This window comes from Brachyhypopomus gauderio, chromosome 13 (assembly GCF_052324685.1).
Source record: "Brachyhypopomus gauderio isolate BG-103 chromosome 13, BGAUD_0.2, whole genome shotgun sequence".
NCBI lineage: Eukaryota > Metazoa > Chordata > Actinopteri > Gymnotiformes > Hypopomidae > Brachyhypopomus > Brachyhypopomus gauderio.
In genome coordinates, this window is record NC_135223.1 from 20,835,306 (window position 1) to 20,856,696 (window position 21,391).

Genomic DNA, 21,391 nt, shown 5'->3' on the forward strand with positions numbered 1-21,391 from the left:
GATGTCTGGTTAATTCTTCTATCAATTCACAAGTTTACATTGACATTTTGGACAGTTTTCTCATCCCTTCAATTGAACAGATGTTTGGAGAAATAATTTTCCAAAATGACAATGCATTGTGCCATAGGGCGAAAACGGTGAAGGCATTCCTTGGAGAAAGACATTCAGTCGATGTCATGGCCTGCAAATAGTCCAGATCTCAACACAATTGAAAACCTGTGAAGGAAATTGAGAAAAATGGTCCACAAGAAGGCTCCGGCCTGCAAAGCTGATCTGGCAACTGCTATCAGAGGGTTGGCACCAAATTGATGAATAATACAGTTTCACTCATCAAGCCCATGCCTCAGACTGCAAGCCATTATAAAAGCCAAAGATGGGGCAACTAAATACTAGTGATGTATTTTTTTTTGTTCTTTTGTTTTTCATGATTCTATATTTTTTCCTCAGAATTGAGTGATTCCATATTTTTTTTCCCCTGTGCTTGCTCAGTAACATTTACTTTATTTCCAAAATGTTTTCATTATTTCTTTTAGTGTTACCCCAACAAGTTGCACTTTGGAATGACTATTATTGTATCATGTTTATGATCTGAGTTTGTTTTACAGAATAAAATATCTGAGTGCTCATCCCAGACTGGTGATTTCATACTTTTTTGCCAGGGGTTGTATACAAGAGAGAAACAAAGTTTACTGAAACTGCACAAAAAAAAAAAAAAAAAAGAAAAAAAAAACATACAATATATACCAGATTGTTCTCCTGTTATTTGCAGCAGGTGTATACATGCACGTCCTATGAGAATTCAAGCTACCAAAACTGCAAAGCACAGAAGTGACACACAAATTGTGTTGATGTATATATTTTTTTAATAAATAAAAAAAGCAAATCATAATTTCTGATTATTCGGAGTAAGTTCTTACTTCGTACGTATGAAATTATAGTACAATTGGATACTAAATTTGCATATACTTTTAAAAAGCCAGGTTGAAGACGCGCCTGATAAAGTGACTTTTAACTTGAAAGGCTTTTGTTCGGCCATTTTCACATTAACGCGATATTCACGCAGCTTTGAACATGGCGAGTAGTGTTACGCTGGCGACCGATAACGAGCCTGTCAAAAAGGGTCAAAATGATAGTTACGACAAACAGTGTATTTTCTGTAAAATAGTCAACGGGGAGATGAACACCGAGCTGTTACACAGTGTAAGTCCGTTGTCAAATGAAGGTTTCCAGCGAGAATGACTTGGCTTGACTTTATCGAGCTGGCTGGTGTTCCCCAGTGTTACCTGGACAGGTGTTTCATCATGGGTGTAGTATGACTTTACGACCGTTATTCATATCATCTTTAGATCAGCTTGCTCACACGAAGCAGGTGTAAAGTCATAGTCTAAAGTACGCACATTGGTAGGAGGATGTATAAACGTAAGACTGTTTACTAGTCATCAGTAGCATTCATCAGTTAATAAACTACAAGGGATTATAAATTGGATGACAGGAGTTTTATTTAAGGTGCAGATCTGAATACCACTGTAGGATGGTGATTCTAGAAGAGAGGAAGATGGTTTGCCAGACCAGACCTTTAATAGCTATGCTCGGTTCTCCTAGTAAATCATGTTTATCTACTGACATGTTCCAGTGCATTCCTGAGCTCAGTGTTTTTGTTGGTTATTCTTTCTTGCTCTCTCTCTCTCTCCATCTTTTAGGATGAAGACACATCATGTTTTAAAGACATAAAACCTGGGGCTCCTCACCACTATCTCGTTGTGCCAACAAAACATGTAGGAAATTGTAAATCGCTTAGCAGAGAACATATTCCACTAGGTAAGAAAAATATTAACACAATACTATAGCTTATGTATTTAGAAAACTTAGGAGTCTTAGAGCCCACTTACACGTGGGTATTTTATGAGACTAATATGTGGACTGCATCTTGTTTTAACCACACTTTGTAGTGATAACCTACATATCCACACTTGGTAGCCACACTTTGTGTTTCTGGGTGGTCACATTGAAATCTGATTGATATGTGACCCAAAGTATGCAAATTAATCCATGTAGAACAACCAGCTGCTTGTGTTTTTCCTGTGTTCTGTGTTTTTTTGCTATTCAAAAAAATCACTGCTGCATTTTGCATAGCATCATGCAGTTCCTTGCACCTTGCGGGTCCATCAGTCAGTGTAAAGGAGAAAAACACTTGGTTAGGTTAGGGTGGCTAATAAGTAGTTTCGTCCAACTGTGTGTGTGTGTGTGTGTGTGTGTACCATGATTAGTGTCCTTGTGGTTATGGATTTTGATATAGGCTATCCATTGATGTGGATTTTTCTAGCATTTACATTTGTATACATAATTTGTATCTGGATATAATCCTGATATTCAATATGTATAAAATTACCATGTGTAAGCAGGGTCATTGATTTGTCTTTGTAATGCAAATTTTATCATATGACAAAAAATATTTGTCATTTAAAATATGCGTAATTCGTATGCAAAGAAGAAATCATTTAATTGTTTTTCCATGTTATTTGAAGCAAAATTACAGCAAAAATACAACAAAATTATATGATTTATTGGTCTTCCAAATATTGTATGTGGCAGTCAGCACAAAAAACAAACAAACACACAAAAACAAAAAACAGGACAGTTGTGTCTAGTATTCGGTATTGTGTTTGAGCTGTGGTCATCTCTGCGTCCTTCTTTCAAATGTTTTGCTTAGTGGAGAAATTAGTGGAAACTGGGAAAGCAGTTCTTCAGAAGAACAATTTCAACGATTTAAGTGACATCAGGTAAAATGAATTTAATTAAAAACATTTGTCCACATGGAAGTTATGATTGGACGAGTTTTGCAGCATAATGTGCAGTTACAGTGGACCGCTGAGCTGAAATGAGACATCGATTATTTGTGTGCTAGGCTCGGCTTCCACTTGCCTCCGTTCCAGTCTGTGACACATCTGCATCTCCATGTGCTGGCGCCTGTCAGTCAGATGGGCGTCATGTCTCGTTTCATCTACCGCCCAGACTCCTACTGGTTCATAACGGTGAGTAGATGCTTTAGGGCTGCTTTTGAGTTCCTCATTCAAACGTTTTAGCCTAGGAAAATGCTTAACCTGTAGTTGTGTTCTATTGAAATGTGCATTGGCTCTTTAGACTTTTACATGGTGAGTGTATGTTTGTTAAATACAGGCAGGTGTTTTAGCCCAGTAGTTCTGTTTTGTGTGGCCTATTGTCCAGACTAGAAAGAGAAGAACAGAAGGGGATAAGAACCTCATTTCCTACAGCTGCGTAGGTGAAACCCTGGTTATGGTTAGACTTTGTGAAAGAGCCTTTCAGTTGAAACAGATGAACAGATTTTCTTTTTAGTATAGACATCAAAAACCTCTAATTTTCATTAATGGACAGATTCAAAGGTAGTTCTATATATTCTTTACTCTATAGTTGTATTTCTGTATATTTGTAATAATAGTGGACAAAAATAATTTGGATCAGTAATCTGACCAGAATAATAATATTTTATGTCAACTTAAAATGCGAGGTAAGCAGAGCATATGTGCAGTTTTTCTTGACTAGGGGTAAGATTGTTAGTTTTTACTGCTCGTCCACAAGGGTCCCCCACATACACTGGATGAATATTCCTATTTCAAACAGTGTGTGAGCCCCTTTTCTCTTCACACTAGTACTCTGCTGATCATATAGGGCCTCCATTTTCCTCTCCCTAGTTAGGAGCCTAACAGTAACTACCACTGATTTCTATGCTATGGGATTTAAAAAGGTTAAAAATGCATAAAAAATTCCACAGATATGATTATTTTTTATTGAGTCATATCTTCTTATAAGCACAACCAGTTAGAACAGATTAATGGCACCTTGAGTATAAATTTGTACCTATCCCCATTGTCATTGTAGAACCCCTGACAGACACTGTAACAGAGACTTGGAGATCATGTCCAATTCAGTCAGGCATTATACCCAAACAGGCCATTCCCTTAGTTCTCTAATCTCCTAAAGGCATATCAAGATGGTCATTTCATTGAATAAAACCTGCTTTCATAAATAATAACAAATGAAACCACAAACTGCATAAATCCATGTCTCCTTTGTCTAATGTCCTTGTGTTTCTATGTTGCAGGTGGATCAGTTGCTCCAAAGGCTGAACTCAATGGGCTAAAAGAAATACACAAACACACTATATATATATATATATATATATATATATATATATATATATATATATATATATATATATATATATAATTAAAACACCAATGTAAGGGAATGTAAGTAGATCTACTGTTGGAATATACTGTTTTTATATTCCATTGAGACAAGCTGAGCAAAGTTTCAGCTATATTTGATTCCTCCAATGTGAACTTCTTGACAAAAATTGACTGTTATTTGGATGTTGTATCTTGTCTGATGCATGTTTGCATTTTGTTTTTCTTTATATTACTGTTCCTGATACATATATAATTTAAGAATAGCCATGAGCAGGAATGCGAGGCTAGCACAGGTAAGCTAAACAGGCACACAGACATTTTTCCAGTTAAAGATGAATAAAGGGAAAGGTACATGATCAAACGCATGCAAATGGCTAAAGAAACAGAAATCAAGCCAAAACAAGCATAGACAAACGAGAATAAACGCTGGAGCCAACTACACAGGAATTCAGAAGAACCATTGCCCAATTAGGTTCAGAAACGTACACAGACAAGGGACATGTGCATTCAGGTGTAGGAGAAAGCTTTTAATAGCATATACTATATATTATAGTGTGTGTGGTTCTGCTGTGTTACAGAACATAATCCTTCATAATCATAACATGTAGAACTGCATGGCTAAACTTGTGGTTCCCAGTGCCTATTACAAGCATATAGGTATGCCATGGCATTTTAACTTTTTAAAACCTTAATATGATAACATGACCTCATTTGTGCTTTGTACCACTGTGTGTACTTGATTCAGGTATAATGAAGTGTGGAATGTAATTGCTTAAACACTGGATCCATCCAGCCGAGTAAGAGGGAAAACCGTGTTGAAAAACTTGTGGTTTATACATTGTTGAGCAATGTAAGCATGTTAACATGTGTACTGCGAACAATAAAGTACATTTACTCTGGAGGAAGTGGTTAAGTGATTTTAATATATATATATGCAAAATAGTGTTATCTGTGTTTTGACTGACAACATAGAATGCGATATGTAAATCTCTTATTGGGCGACATTAATCATCTCGCTATTTATTCACGTATTGCTTTATGTGTTTGTTTGGTACTGCATGATTAAAGCAGTGAGATGAGCACACGGTCGTCTCTTCCTTGCCACAGCATCTCCCCGTCGAAGTGGACCAGTCCCTGCCTCCGGGCGCGGAGCAGCACACCCACTACCTTGTTAGAGATTGGGACATAATGTTCAAAAAGTCTCCCGAACTCCACAGCTGCTCTCCCGTCTTCTTGATCCTTGCCTATTTGTCTGATGACACGACACAGTTGTACCACCTCTGCACTGACATGCGAGTGAGCATCCTTGCCCCTCTGCTCGGTTCTAGTGCCCTCTAGTGGCCGGCCGTAACCCTCCTGTCCTCGCTGCGGTCCGGCGTGTCCCGGCGACCCGTCGCTGCTGAACGGGTTGCGTTTCTGATATTCTTTGTGCTCATCAGACCATTTGCTCCAGGTCTCTGTTAACCCTTTAACCGAAAGGTCGCAGGTGTCCTCTGTGTCTTCACGTCCCTCTACACGGTTTGTCCCCATGGTCTCCACGTTTAGGCTGCAGCGCCACTGCGTATCTGTGGGCGTCGCCTGCTTTATATCTGAGGGATCCAACCACAGTGAACTTTTTAAAAGTTAAAAGTACAAGCAGGTTAATTGTCTTTATTCTCAACTGAAGCAAAATGTTGTAATATCTTACTTTTTGGTAAAATGCATTTTTCACCCGTGCATGTGAAATACTATACTACATCATTTGCACGAGAAAATGGTTTATCTACAATTGAAATGTTTTATTTTTGGAAAAAAAATTAATTAAGTGAAAGCATAAGCTGGACAGAACAACAGTTGCTGCGTTTAGCAGTAAACAGAGTAAACACGGGGTAAATACATGATTATTAGCAGTGTGTGGACATGTTTAAGGAACACAGACAACAACATACCTGTTCGTGCGCTTCTCACAGGGCGTCGGAATCATTCTGCTCGACTTGCGAGGAAAATGAGTGACATGTTGACAAGCCAATGAAAACGTGGCACTGGTCGTACAGGATGAGCGTTTCAACCAATTACAAACAAGTACACAGCGACGAGGCGTATTCTAGTGCAGACGAATAACTTCTGTACAAGTTACTGAATCTTCATTGATTGTATGAGTGTACTCATCATGTCTATCATCGAGCGAACCTACATACCATGTTAAAAATTAATCCCTGCCAGCAGTGTCTTCTTTAAACATGCGTGAAGAGGCTGATACGCGCAAATAGGAACTCGTTTTCTAAAGCCGGTGGAGCCCACCGGAGTGTTGTGTGGTGTTGCACACAAACATGGCGCTGCACTGTGGCAAAACATGCCGACAGTATTTGCTACATCTGGCACATGATAATGTTGACTTCAGATTACCGGTATGGAATTTACACTTTCGGCCAGCAGACCTACACTTACGGATAGACGGAGTCCCCCCTGTATATTCTCTGTGTACATAGTTTGCGATAAATTGCTGGCTAGCACGGAAAACGTGTTAATGTTAGTAACCACTGTTGATAAAACAACGTTACTGTTTTTGGAAGTACGCATTGTAATTATATAACACATGTTGTATGTGTCTTTTCAGGAGATCAAGTCATTACTGTCCCTTAGGGGTCAACGGTGTGATCCGTCAGAGACCTTCAATGACAGGGTAAAACATTTAGAATAACTGGACAAATACATTATAATTATCAACTGTACCTACCAATATAACTTATATTTGTATTTCTCGTAGTCGCCGTTTTGGAGACTAAATGGCCTGTCGGAGGATGATGTACGCAGTGTAATGTCACGCACAGTTTGCGCCAAGTAGGTGTGACTTTGCGCAAAGGAGACAGACATGAATAAATATTATGAATAGTGTGATTCTCACACACTTGTTTGTGAAGGTGTTTATAAATATTTATTTGGCGTTAACTCTTCTAGGTCAGCGTTTGAGCTTTGGGGTCATGGGAGGACAGCAGCAGAGCTCAAGTCATCACTACTGGAGTATCCCAGAGAAAGAATGGTGTGTGCCTGTTCCTGGATCAGCCACTCACTCATTGTATTGTTTTATATCATTTTCATTATGAATCTACATGGTTTTTTTTTTTAACATACAGACTCCCTTTCTACAAGAAGAATCAACCTACAAGATTAATGTATACACTTTCAATAAGACATTGCTGATTAATGACAGAATAGAGAAAATCAATGTGAGTATGTGTTCTCTCGTTGTTATTATAGATCATGATGTATGGGGGTTCTCAAAGGAACATTTAATATCTGAAATATAAGGAATTGTGTTTCTATTAGAATCTATTATCTATTTTAATGTATCTATTATAATGATACTTGATTGAGAACATGCATACAGAGTCTGTACACATTCAAAGGACACATTGCAAACATAATGTACACAGGTCTGCCAAACCACCTTCAGAGGTGTTCTGACTGACCACCTGCATATCCAGGTTGGTCTTGTACCAGAAATTAGATCTGATTATGTGACCTTGGTGAAATGCCAGATGTGAACCCAAGAGCAAGATCAGTTAGTTCAATATGCAAATATTGTCATACAAATACAGGTAGCATGTTAATGGATGGAAGGAGGGTGTGCTGAACTATATATGGTCCCTGTTTCTCTTATTCTGACAAGCTTCAAATAGTTTCATTAACATGGTTATTCCTCAGGCCTTGGACTTTCTGCCGTTTCAAGGGAAAGTCAATCTGAAGCATCCTGATCACACTTTGTGTTTACTAGAAGACTATGGCCTGGACCCTAATGACATTCCCCAGGAGCCATTTCATATGTATTTTGGAAGATGGGTGAGTAAGTATTCTGGATGTTCGCTATGAAGATTTGTGATTGTGATTTTTATTTGGTTATTAAATTTTAATTTAACTGGTTACAACAACTTTAATTGTGTAGTATTTAAAGGACAGCAGGTGTCAACCAAAGTGCTGCACAGTTTGATCAATGTAAAAAGATTTAAATGAGCAGAGATGGTTATTGACAGTGCACTGAGAACAGACTAAAATAAAGAAGAGTAAAATTAATTGAGACAGAACTGAGACAACAATGGCTTAGACTGAGAGTGAACATAAATATTGAAATAGCCAAGAATGAAGACTTTTTCAACATTGGATAAAGTAACAGATTAAAAATCTGAAATCTGAAAAATCCAGAATAAAATCCCTACAATGCTTGTGATGTTTATACACTTGTGCACAGAATACAGGACATGGTAGTTTCACTTTACACACCTGCACCTCTGTGCTTGATTACTCGTTCACAGTTAGCAAAGTCTGGATTTCGATTCATTTCTAAAATATTTGTGATGTCTCCTCCTTGACCAGAGGCCCTGGATGTGCAGAACCAGTACTGTAGTTCTGTTTTCTGTGAGCCTTCTCATATTTGAGTTATTTGAGTTTAAGTTATGTCCTGAATTGAAATTTATCATCAAGTCTCAAGTCTTTACCCAGGCTTGGTAGCTATTAACCATACCCAAAACGACAAAAAGACAAATTTTATATGTTCCTAGAAACTGAAATTGAAACTGGAAAAAAAATAGCAAATTATATAATTGGAAAAACAATTTTAATACGTGCACAATTATTGCTATTCACTTTTACTGTGGAAAACTCAAATCGACAACTAAAAAAACTCAGACTGATTTTCCTAATCAGGGATGTCAAACAGTATTTCTTGTCCACAGGCTTTGATTGTAAAGTACATGATCATATTTATGATGTATTTGATTTTTTTTTTTTACTTAAAGCACATGTTTCTCTTGTAGATTGCAGATGGACAGAGGGAACTGATCCGCTCTCACAGTGTGAAAAAGAGACACTTCATTGGGAACACAAGCATGGATGCAGGTCTTTCTTTCATAATGGCCAACCATGCGAAGGTCAAACCCAACGACCTTGTGTATGATCCTTTTGTTGGAACAGGTGGGGAAATAACATCATCATACACAGTGCTGTATTTCTGTGTCTTATTACACATACATACCTGGGACTATAGTAGCAATAGTTGGGATTTGTTTTTACATACATTGATATGTGTGTATGTTGCATAAAGTGGACGGCTGGCTGGCGTATATGCTACCACATGCGAGAGATTTGCCTCCAAGAGACAACTGGGACCTTAATGTTTTTGACCTTGACACTGAGGGGCCTTGATTCTTCTCATATTCCTTCTTTTAGATGTTTCCATCACTTGCGACTGTCACGTGTCTTGTTACTGGTGTTTTCTGTATCTTGTCTGTCATGATGTCTGGATGTTTTTCCATTACTTGTTGGTATCCGTCTGTATTTGGAGGTCCCGTAGGATCTTATCCTTGTATCACCACGCTGGGGTTCCTCCCATCAGGACCTTGAGTTGTCCAGCTAATATATATTGAATGTTATTCCTGTATGTGAACGCTGCCACTTGATTTCATCTCTCGGTGCACTGTAGGCTTTCCCTGCCCAGCATCGGGCATCCCGTTGTTAGGTAATGTATTGCTGGATCTCAGAAGCTCCTTGACAAAGTTTGCGTCTTGGGTTTTCTCTTCCTCTCTGTCATCCCTTCATCGATTGATGTGGTCCTAACTGCTTGATCTTGTGCTGCAGTAATTAGTACCTCTGTGCTACCCTTACACAGTCCTGTCTCTTACAGCCATCGGTAAGATTGTTGGCTACCTCTACTGTATGTCATGGATGGGCTCTTAATGTGAGGACACTGCAGTAGTGACCACATCCTCCAACTCACTGTCTCACCCTTGATGGAACGTTGCCTGATTGTGTTCATGGATGCTTCCTGCCTCACCCTGAACAGTGAACCCTGCACTCTGGATGTTGGAAGTTTTCTGGTCTCGATATTGGCAGCATTCATTTGATTTCTTCTTTTGGTCAACATAGAACACACACACACATATATACACAATGATTAGTGATGTCACTAATGATTTTATTGATTGACCCATGGTTCATTTTGGCACAGTGCCCTTTTAACTAAATTACTGTTTCAAGAGGACAGCATTTGTTACTTTTTTGATCAGGACAGTGCAGGAAGTAGCTGCCTCAATGACATGAGTCCTAGATTTTGTCTCATGTGGAGAGATCTGTGGTGAAGGACTACTCTCTTAAATGTTTGAATGGTACAGTGTTGAGTGGTAGTTTTATAAAGATATTTTAAATAATAACATGAAATAATAACAACAGTTCAGTTTATTAAGGCAGAACTTACAAAAAAAAACTTAATATTATAAATAACAATACTAAAAATTAATGTTAATTTGATCTGTTACCAATGTCAAAGCAGGCATTGTTTTTTTCAGTTGATTTGTAGGTAGGTGTTCATTCAGTTCCACTGCTTTACTCTAGAGGAAAGTGAAATGGAGAAAATTAAACGGCATTTCATTCTCAGCTTATATAAACCAGGAGTTGATATTTTCTCCCTATAGGTTATTTTTGACTCAAAGACTTTACACCAAGGGTCATTAATCACCTTAAAGAATTCTGTACTCTGGCACTGCCTGGCTAGCCTGGCCCTGAGTGTGTCGGTAGCATGCTGTGGCGTCTGTCCTCGTGCCAGCCTTCAGTGTGAGCGCCTGCCGTCACTAGCCGGGCTCTGGATGGGGTGTGAGGTCTGCTGGCCAGATGTGCGAGCTCGTTCCCAGCATCGGCGGAAGAGCCGGGCGTGTCCGGCCAGAGCTGTCGGAGCAGCCTTTAGATCCCGCAACGTTTATGACTTGGATGGAAATGTATAAATGGAAAAAATTGAAAACTAAATTGCTAATGATTCGATGTTGGACCTGTGCAGTGTTCAACCACGCTTTCTCGTCTTTCCTGGCATCCACATTCCTGCTTCTTCTTCTTATCTCCTACTCATCTAGGCAGTCTTCTGGTGGCGTGCTCACACTTTGGGGCTTACGTGTGTGGGACAGATATCGACTATAACACCATCCATGGAGTAGGTAAATAAAAAAAAGTCAGACACAAACATGCAGCCTGTCTTGTTTTTAAGACTAAAGTCTTGTTAAATTATCCTGATACTGTTTTTTCAGTCATATCTGTTTTTGTAGGCCTTTTAATAAAGTCTTTGAATGTTTTGTAGGCAGGGCCAGCAGGAAGAATCAAAAATGGCGTGGTCCAGATGAGAACATCAGAGCAAACCTCCGGCAGTATGGGACAGAGGTCTTCTACGTGGATGTCATGGTGTCTGATGCCTCTAAGCCTGTATGGAGGAAAGGGTCACTCTTTGATGCCATCATCACAGATCGTATGTTTCTAATGAACAATTTCTCATCCTTTCCTAACACTCGTGCTCCATTCCATTGCTGCATATTCTTTCTGTCTTTTTTTATAAATTAATGCTCTGCCCTTTTTGTCATGTGCCAAAACCATGTTCAAAGGGTTCCTTCAAGCTCCACACTAGCATACATTTTTTTAGCATATGTTCTTGTTTTTACTGATAGAAATACTTCTCTGAATATTTGTATGATTAGAAACTGATAGCCACATTGTTTCATGCAGCCTGGCTAAATCACAAATTGTCATGTGTCACAGATAGTCATCAGTGCGGTTTTGAATATACCTGAAGGCAGTTTTGTAATGCTTTATGTAAATAATGCAATCTAAGCCAAGCGTTTAGTTTTTCCACCTAGTTGTGATTTACGTTGGCTGCAACGCAAACAAGCAGCTCAACACGATGACAGACGAGCTGTGTGCTATATGCACCTTGTACCTGTGCTAATTGTAAAACGACCTTGGGTATCCTGCAAGGCCCTGTGTAAAGGTCATTCATGCAGTGGTGTAAGTGGCGAGGTGCTTGTGGAGTGATGCTTTTCCTCACCATCAACCTGCTTCACCATCAACACGCTGTACTTCTCCATCAGGATCAGATTTGATCTTATAATTACTGTTCAATGAAAAAAGCACTTCTGCTTGTTTGTCTTTTCAGATGTTTATTTCGTGTTATGGCTGGATTATTTGCTAAGGCTAATGTAAGACATGCACACTATGTGTTCTTTAAAGTGTTCTTTATTTTGTTTTTGGGTATTTTTTTGTAGCTCCATATGGCATTCGTGAGTCAACAAGGAGAACAGGTTCACACAAAGAGACGTCGAGTCCCCCTGAGAACGTGTAAGACTATATCGTCCATCTCTTCATGCATTTTTAATGGGTAATGCTAGCGCTCCAGGGTGACGTGTCTGCACCCGTGAGGTTAAGTGAAGCATGGCCCCAGGCTGCGTCTCCTCTGTTCATTTGTGGCTGGGTGTCTCCGCCGCAGGTCTGGTGAGAGCCACGTCCCCGTCTCCATGGCCTACCACCTCAGTGACGTCTTTGCTGACCTCTTAAACTTTGCCGCTCATCACCTGGTCCTGGGTGGACGGCTGGTGTACTGGCTTCCAGTTTACAGACCAGAGTAAGTAAGCAGTACCACAAATATGTATACATAACTAAACCTTGAGCGTTATTTACCCTTGACCCTTATATTTGTTGTTATATTGTTGTTTTTTTTCTTACCGGGGCACGACGTATCTCTACTAGCGCCTTCTTGCACACTTGTTTTACGTAGGCTGTGCCACTAGGGGGCAGCGTGGCACTTTGGTTGCTGTAAAGTACCCAAGCAGCAGTAGCGCGAGGCTGCTGACTTTCAGGTGTGTGGAGGACCTGCTGAAGCCGGCGGGCGTAAGAGCAGAACGAGGATGAGCAGGTGGGAAAGAGGGGCATTCCGCTCCAGTCCTGCTGACGGTACTCAGCCCTGTCCACTCAGCCTGGAGCAGGCAGAGCGCTGATTACAGGGCAGGCGGAGGGGAGGGGAGGGCCCCCACTGCCTGTGATCTGAATTACGGCCGGCACTTACCTCATCTGCCTTATACAAACCACCACCATCAACAGAATTTCCCCTCTGTGGGCAAACCGGGTGGTTCAGGTACGCTGACTCCAGCAGTAATGTCCTCATCCTCCATTTTTGAATTTGGTGCTTTTTTACAGGCAATTCAGAGGGCACATTTTAGTTTTGGGGTTTGCCTAAATAACACTGATATGAAAGGAGTAATGAAAGTGGCTTTCTCGCTCCCATCTAGTACTACGTGACATATTCGGGGCACGGTGCCAGAACTAATCTGCACAAATGTACACACAGACTAAACAGAGCTGAACTCCAGTGAAGGGTCAGAGTTTGGGTCGAATGGGTATCCTGTTACCACTGACCTGAATGTGTGGGGCTCTGATGACAGACATAAAAGGCTTTAAGTGAGAGCACTGACCACACAGACAGCAGGGCAGGCAGAGGTCCTGTCACACGTGCACTGGGATCTGAGAGCGGGAAGCTGAGAGAGGAACCTGGATCGATAGCTTGCTGCAGTGGCCCGAGATGAGGACGAACTCAAACGTTTTGTTGCCAGAGCAGTGCAGATCTCAGAATGGTAAAGTACTGAGAGCAATCCCAAAGTGTCCATAAGGGGGCGCTAGTACCCGGTAGGAAGTATCAGTGTTCAGTGGGCCCCTTTGACTGTCTGTCTCTAGAGCAAAGGTTTGTGTAGCAACACTGTTGTTTATAAACAGCGGTGTCGGAAAGGGGAAAGACTGCCACAGAAATCTGGGTCTGCGGTGCGCCTGGGCGTCCAGGCAACCCACAGAGGCCCCAGCCTTTCTGTACCCGGCAGAGGGGCTCAACGGGCCTGCAGGGTGAGCTCAGCGTGGACCCCCGCAACAGTCAAAGCCACCTCGCAAGGAGCCCCGCCCCTGCAAGGAGCCCTGCCTCTGCAAGGAGCCCCGCCTCTACTGTGCATTAACACTCCCCACAACTCCTTACACTCGTTGGCTCATTTTCCCCCGCTGTGAGCTGCAGCTGTTGTAGGACCCCAGCCGCCGAAGTTTTAGCGCCTTTGACTTTTGGACCGAATGGAGAAGGATTACCAAAACCTAAGCGGTTAACCAAAGAAAAAGAGAGAGAGAGAGACAGAGAGAGAGAGAGACAGAGACAGACTTGTCTTGTCTACATTGAGTGAAAAGCTAACACCAGGCAGACTTCCCTTTGACACGCAGGACCATTAAATCAAGGGCCCTAGATAGGAGAGTCAGTGTGACTACAACCATTATGAGAGCTATGCTAGGTTTCAGTTCTTTAATTTTTGTTTGTTTTCACCAACTCTCCTTACCTCACTTCATCTAATACTTGGACACATTGGATCTTGTGTACCGCACGACCCCTCGATCACAGTGCAAATTACGGATTTGAGGTGCTCTGCTATGGCTGCAGTGCCATAGTACCTAGTACGCCAGTGCCTGCTGGATGCCACCCGCACAGGTGACATTTTCCTCATTAAGCCGGGCAGCCCGACGCTAGCGGGTCTCGGCGAGGGCCCCTGAATTCCTGTTAGCCGTATGCACTAGTACAACAGGAGGCCGTCGGAGATCTCCTCCCCTTGTGATGCTGTGGGTGTCACTCGAGCCTATCAAATGTCGGCTCTCTCTGATCGTGTCGGGGTGTCGCAGGAGTATGGGCACCAGCAGGTTAAAGCCAAGCTGAGCGTAATCCACACGAGCTCTAACTTAATCAGCCTCATTAGGGCGCCCAGCAGACTGGGAGGGCCAGCGTCCTTCCACTCTGACTCACAGCTCTATATTCTGAAGGGTCGTCTGATCGGCTCTGTGGAGTGCACTCTCCAGAGCTCCCCTTCCTGGAACGGAGCGGTGTTTGATATTTCTCCTAGGTGACGGCAGCGGGAGCGTGTAAACCACTGGCGCGAGGTTCGTGTGTATCTTTCAGTGGGCTGTATAAACACTTTCCTTGCTAAGGGCCACTGAAGGGGAAGCCACCAGCTTCTTGAGCTGCGCCCGTTTGAATGTTGTTGCATGTCTCTGAAGCATTGTCCTTGGGTGTCTGACTCACACTTACCCATGATGCCATGTGCTCCGACACCTGCAGGTACTGTGAGGAGATGGTGCCGCTACACCCCTGCCTTTGCATCGTCAGCAACTGCGAACAGACTCTGTCCAGCCACACAGCCCGAAGGCTCATCACCATGGAGAAGACTAAGGAACCAGAGGTGTGTGTGGGTGGAGTTCTGGGGGAGTTCTTCTCATATGTTGAGAAGAAGGGGTTTATGTCATTTATATCCAAGACAAAGTCATATTTACTGTGAGTCTGTGAAAATACGTGAGACTCTGTAAAAGGCCATCTGGCTTTGGTGGGTGTACTTTTGTACACTACACTTTAATGACTTAATCACACATTGTATGGAAAATAATCCATCTTTGGATCTGACAAGGACTTAAACCCCAAATTGTTGCCATAAAGGCTTATGTGAACTATTCAGACATACACACACACACACACACACACACACATACACACACACTTACACATATACACACACACGCATGCATGGTATTTTATCTTTGCAGACTGGCATGTGTCGTGCATTCCTCATGAATCAAGCCTGGAACACATGGGCTATATGTGTCACATTTTCATAGCTTACACTGGTCCAAGTTTGATTAGAAGCCAATTGCTTTCATGTGGTCTTGTCTGCAGTTTTCAGACATTTATATTTTTTGCTCTGGGTTAATTGAGCATTTATAGTTGCTTAAAGAAAAACGCTTGGAAGCTGGCTAACCACACACAGATCATGATATTGAGCTGATGATCTACTTCATTTCACGCACTAGCACAGTATGACTTGTTGTCATTTTAGTCAGTTTTCCTTCCTTCAAAGAAATCTGTGGCAGTTGTTTTCAGTCTTAGCTATTAACTAACGAGACCTAGTAGATAGTGCCGACTCACTCCCCAGCTCATGTAATGACAAATTTTAAATTTTGAACTGTGACTATCGTAATTACAGTGCCACCCTTGTTCAACTAAAAATAAAATGTATCTTACATGATCTTTAGGACAAATCAGTCCTAAATATAGACAACTAGAAGAGGTTTAGCTGGGAAAATTTGTTTCATTGTTTTGCCGAACTTTTTAAACTGACACATTAGTGTCATTTAACATTGGCTACCTGGAATCATGGACAACACACAACAAAGTTTTGTGTTGTGGGTTGTAGTCAGTAGTTATTGTTAGCTTGTGTAAAAATGAGTTGTAAGTGAGCTGTAAGTTCATATCAGATAAAATATCGTTCATATCAGCTATTCATATGAGAATACATTTTACTCTAAACCCATTTTTTAATATATTCATAGTGTTTTTTGTGTAAATCTACACTAAACGTGGGTTTAATGGGCAGAGATGACTGGTAATTTGCATTACAATATGAATTGGCATGTAGTCATTCCCCCCCTAATGTATTTACACATTAATCAAATAGTGAAATGGAAACATTGTGTCTGTTTTGTACTATTGCCAGTTGCCTGGAAAAGCGTGGAGCTCCAGTGTGTTGGGCCCTATAGGCAGCATGGGTCTAGCTCTGTCAAACAACACTCAGCCCAGATGAGGTCTTGCCTTCTGTTCACTCTCTAACTTTCCTTGTCTCGCACTCTTTCTCTGTGCATCTCATTGCATTTTAGCACACATTCCCAGAATCCTTGTGTCCTCCTCTGCAGGTTATCTGTCTGTGCCCCCCACCCACCCACTCACCCACCATCTTGTAACCCTTGTTGCTTTCATGCTAAAGTAATGGACTGAGTGTGCACGAGATGTGCTTTTCGTGGCATATAAATCTCTGCATCTGGGTCGTATACACTTGTGGTTTTTGGGGGCATTTGAGGTGTTTGGCAGTACTGGGAGGCTGGGCTCTCTGAGGCTGGCAGAGAGGGCATGCAAGATGGAATAATCTAATGGTGACACAGATGATTCATTGCGCTGGAATTGCTGCTTGTACCTCTCGGTACCCCTGACACCTCATTAGGTGCTTCCGTCCTGGTCTCGTACAGCTGCCCCAGCCTAACAACCTGGCCTAAGCCCCGCACAGGAAAAACTGAGAAGCTAAAGGCTTTTCCGTCATTACAAACTTGGCTGTGAGCTTATGAGGTTCTACAAAAGGAGACACTAAGCAGAGAGCAAATAGCTTGTGCTGGTGTCTAGCTGCAGTGTTCCGGTGGTGTAACAAGGTGTTTGTGGTTTTCTTTCTTCCTAAATGAAAGAATCCAGACTTTGTACCCTCCAGGAGATTTGGCAGGACCTACGAACCAGAGGAGGAAGTTAAGACTTTGCATCATCACATTTACAAGGAACAAAGTTTCTAGGATCAGGCCAGATTGTTCTGTTATTCGGAACAAATCATTCTCACTTTGGATAAATCCTGCCAGAGGAAGATTTAGAAGTCTGGGGAACAAAGTTAAAGACTAGAATGAGGCACTCAATACCAAATCAGGTTCTTAATATTCATATTCATTGAAACACCCAGACCTACTTGTAATATATGTATTTTATTTGCTCTGGTTCCTAAACTGCTGACTGGGAACTACTGCAGCAGTGTTCTGGCAGCACCTTGCGACTCGTGTGTGAAACGTGGTTTACCCAGAATGCACAGGCACATTCACCCATAGCCCTTTAAAAAGGATAAGCAGCAGCTTGTCGAGGCACTGGTGAAGGAGAGAGCAGCCCAGGAGCTGGTGCTACATGCAGCACAGTTATCTGCACAGTTATAGCCCAGTTATCTTTGTGTTGGCCTCCCCTGCCTCCCCAAGCACTGCAGAGGTAGTCGTCCTGTTTAAAGGGCTGTGGATGGGACATCCATTAGCAGTGATTTGTTCCAGGGACAACAAGTTGTTTTATTTTCCCATTAATAATTCACAATATTAATTCACAATAACAGTGTGCATTATGGAAAAAAGTGACTGTTCACTAGTAATTGAACAGTTATTTTCAAAATCTTAGGTTTACTGGCAGTTTGTGTATGTTTCATAATTTGGTTTACATGTGAATGACAACATCTAATCATTATTATAGTATCTCATTTGTGTTTGTATGGGAATCTGGGCTCCTGGGATCTATGTTGTCTTATGGTTCACCCCTGAGCCAGCTGACATGTGAAAACTATTGACTGTTGATTTTTTTGTATGACTTAAACAGTTGTCATTTCCTAATACTAAAAAAATAGTTTTACTTCCAGGATAATGACACTGATCCCGTGTTCAGACTGGTGATGGGTGACTGCAAGCTCCGTTATTCACAGCTATGTTTTCTTGCAGGAGTCGGACGCACTAGAGCAATTAGCAAACGCACGCTTCACCCCGTACCAGGGCCACAACTCCTTCAGAGAGAAATACTTCAGTGGCCTCACAAAAAACCACAGCAGAAGCAATGACAGACGCACCTCGGACAAAGGAGAGTGACAGAAGAAACCGAGATTTTTTTATATTTACATTTATGCATTGGCATTCTGCTTCATTCTAATCCCTTATACTTTATAATTTTTTTTTACTAACTTTGTTTCAGAATGTGATTTGAATAAAAAGTTCATACTCCCCGTCTTAAATCTGCTTTCTTTCTTATCATACCTCGAATGAAAGTAAGCTCGAGAGATCAAGTTGTATTTATTGCTGCATTAACTTTGAGTATTTAGATAAAGTGAGAGGAGGATTTACGTAATCCCTATGACTCAGAGTGGACAGAGATGATGTAAAGGTGGTTTCACCTACTGTACATTTGGGGAGGATGATGGACTACTGTTTCCTGCTGTATGAAGTTAGTTAAGACACCTGATTAATGAATCACTCTTAAATTTCACTCCAAGAAAATCATCTGGGAGACTTATGTTCAGCATAAATTGGATCCTTTAACATTAAGGAAAGCATTTGTACGACTTTGCTTGGACGTGAATTGAATAATATAAATCAAAAGAATGAGCATCCAGATGTTTCTGCAAGGATTCTCTTCAGACAGAAGTCATTTCATATGTGCTTACATTGAAGATAGTACATTCCAACTGTCTTCAAAGCTCTTATTACATTTTTCTTGTTGTTTTCATTGATATACATTAGTTATGTGTTTCGTGTTCGTAATTTCATGGGTTAATGTTTGATGGTCTTTTGTTGGTTCAGTGACTATAGTTTTCATCAGATATGGAAGTAATGTGTATGTGTGACATGAATGAATTTAGGTCTTTTTGCAATTGTTTTCCTTAGTTTTGTGCCAAAAACAGAGCAGTAATATATAGATAGTGCCTGTTTGAGTCACAAATCAATCTCAGGATAAATGTATCCCCAACTGTTCAGAATGTGCGGCTGTTGGACCACAGTGAAACACGTCCAGGGGGCCAGTGTGTAAGCAGCAAGACTACTGTCGGCAAGAAATTTATGTGGCCCATATTTTTTATAGTCCACATGAATCAAGACAAGAAAGCAAATTGAAGTGCTGAATTTTGGCTAAATTCTTGCTTTGTGCTAATCACAAAGATGGCAATAGATTATGGAACTATTTGGTACTATGGAATTATGTAGAGAAATGTTGAATGGAAAGAAATGTCCTATGTTCACATGTACTATGAAATACTGTTTTGCATTTGTTATTCAACTATGTATGTATGCTATCTGCAATCTGTAAAGTTTCTGACTTGTCTGGCTATGTTGCTTAAATGAGGCATGATAGGTCTTTGCTATATTCTAACTGTCATAGCTTTTGTGGTGTGTTTGAAGCCTGTCTTTCCTTGGAAACAGCCCACATCTGTTTACTTAAATTTTAGCTCCAAAGTGTTTCTTGTTAGGCTGGTCTATCACTTAAAAGCATCTTAATTGACGTTAATCTGCAATACCTCCCCTTTGTTTGTAAATGAGCTGTGCGGTTTAAATTGGATGGTCATGAACAGCCAATAAAACTAATAACCAGTGAAAACAATATGCACGTGCTCCTTAGCACGGCGAGGACGTCAGTGAGAAGGGTTTATTAGACACAGATGGTAGCAAAAACAAATGCTCCTCGCTCACCCACACACTCCCCCAAGATGTTTAGTGGAAGAAAGGAACAAATATCTACTCTCCGATTCCACTATTCCTCACAGTTAGTCAGCAGCTGTTGTGTTTTCCAACCACAGTTTACGTGTGGCCAGGCCATTATTCAACTTCGGATTCTCCACCTCAACTCTCTGTGTACTATCCTTCCGCAAATGTTTATCAATGGGCTATTGCTTCACCTCCACTGGCCAAAAGAGAGGCATTTGGCCAGTGCTGGATGCACAATTTCTGTGGTGTGTATAGTTTCAAGTTCCCAATCTGGCAACCAGGGTTATGAGATGAGGACTCCTGTTCTCCCCCTCAGTTCATCCCATGTAAACAAACATTCCTTGCAGAGGAACAGATGTGCAGTCCAAGGTTATTGTTGTTTGTTTAAGGTCCATAATGGAAATAGCTAATATGTAACATGAAAGGATAAGTCCTCCAGACACAATTAAGACTAAAAAGTAAATATAGAAATGAATATAAAATAAGTAGAAAATGTTCAAGTGTAATAATCTGAATGTCTTAATGTATGTTCTGAAGTTACTTTTCGTATCCCCTGTGTACGTATCAAATGTAGATTTACTGTTTGTGTTGTAGGTTTGTAGGTGTAGCTTCTGAGGTTGTTGTATGACCAAAACACGATTAGTTAAGAGTTTGATACACAGTCTGAAGCTGGATGTGTGAAGCTGGATGTGACTACTGAATTTCCAGCCACTACTTCCTGATAGGCTTCTTTAAATGTCTGCCTCTACGGTCTGATCCATGTAAAAGCCGTCCCTGAAATTCTGAGTTGGCCACTCTAGTCTGATTGGTGAAATGCTTATTCAGCAAGCGCAGTCTGATCCACGTGAGAGTCGTTCGTGAAATGCTGAGTCAGATCAGGCTCCGAGATGTTCAGCATGGTTAAACAGGAGGCACTGCAGGCAGACTGATGCGCTCACCACTCCCTCAGAGATGCAGGAGGGGAAGTTCTAAGCAAAGGGCAATTACGTGCCTCAGTCTGATAAAGTTCCTCTTCTGTGGTTGTGAGTGAGAATGTGTGGGGGGAGATTGCTAATAAATTCAGTGGAAACACGTGCCTCTATGCACAAAGAGTAACGCAGATGTGAGAAAAGCCTCCCGCTTGCATGTCCAAAAAAAATGTTTTTCTCTCCCAAAAGCTACTTGGCTGGTTAGCATCTACAAAGCACGGACAATTCATCCCATCGCTCTGTGTGTTGGACTTAGAAAAGGGGCATAAAGGATTGTGCAGCTGTAAGTTTGTGCATAAAGATGGAAACTGTCAAACGTAGTATTCTGGTTATGGT

At 41.2% G+C, this 21,391-nt stretch overlaps 3 protein-coding genes across 3 annotated transcripts; 2 read left to right on the forward strand and 1 right to left on the reverse strand.

Moving 5' to 3' along the window:
- The first annotated feature begins 1,055 nt into the window (after positions 1-1,055).
- On the forward strand, positions 1,056-5,109 carry hint3 (histidine triad nucleotide binding protein 3). The gene is made up of 5 exons (XM_076971657.1): positions 1,056-1,200; positions 1,701-1,818; positions 2,711-2,780; positions 2,906-3,032; positions 4,121-5,109. The coding sequence occupies exons 1-5, from the start codon at positions 1,072-1,074 to the stop codon at positions 4,157-4,159; spliced, it is 483 nt and encodes a 160-aa protein (XP_076827772.1). The 5' UTR covers positions 1,056-1,071; the 3' UTR covers positions 4,160-5,109.
- Positions 4,541-6,285, reverse strand: LOC143474255 (actin-binding Rho-activating protein). The gene is made up of 2 exons (XM_076971658.1): positions 6,137-6,285; positions 4,541-5,797 (listed from the first exon to the last, which is right to left on the reverse strand). Exon 2 carries the CDS (start codon positions 5,736-5,738, stop codon positions 5,271-5,273), a length of 468 nt encoding a protein of 155 aa, XP_076827773.1. The 5' UTR covers positions 5,739-5,797; positions 6,137-6,285; the 3' UTR covers positions 4,541-5,270.
- A 47-nt stretch (positions 6,286-6,332) lies between these two features.
- On the forward strand, positions 6,333-19,912 carry trmt11 (tRNA methyltransferase 11). Its single transcript, XM_076971656.1, has 13 exons — positions 6,333-6,595; positions 6,805-6,870; positions 6,955-7,028; positions 7,146-7,227; positions 7,322-7,414; positions 7,893-8,027; positions 8,999-9,155; positions 11,084-11,164; positions 11,305-11,469; positions 12,260-12,332; positions 12,481-12,615; positions 15,127-15,247; positions 18,339-19,912. Exons 1-13 carry the CDS (start codon positions 6,518-6,520, stop codon positions 18,480-18,482), a joined length of 1,404 nt encoding a protein of 467 aa, XP_076827771.1. The 5' UTR covers positions 6,333-6,517; the 3' UTR covers positions 18,483-19,912.
- Positions 19,913-21,391: the final 1,479 nt, after the last annotated feature.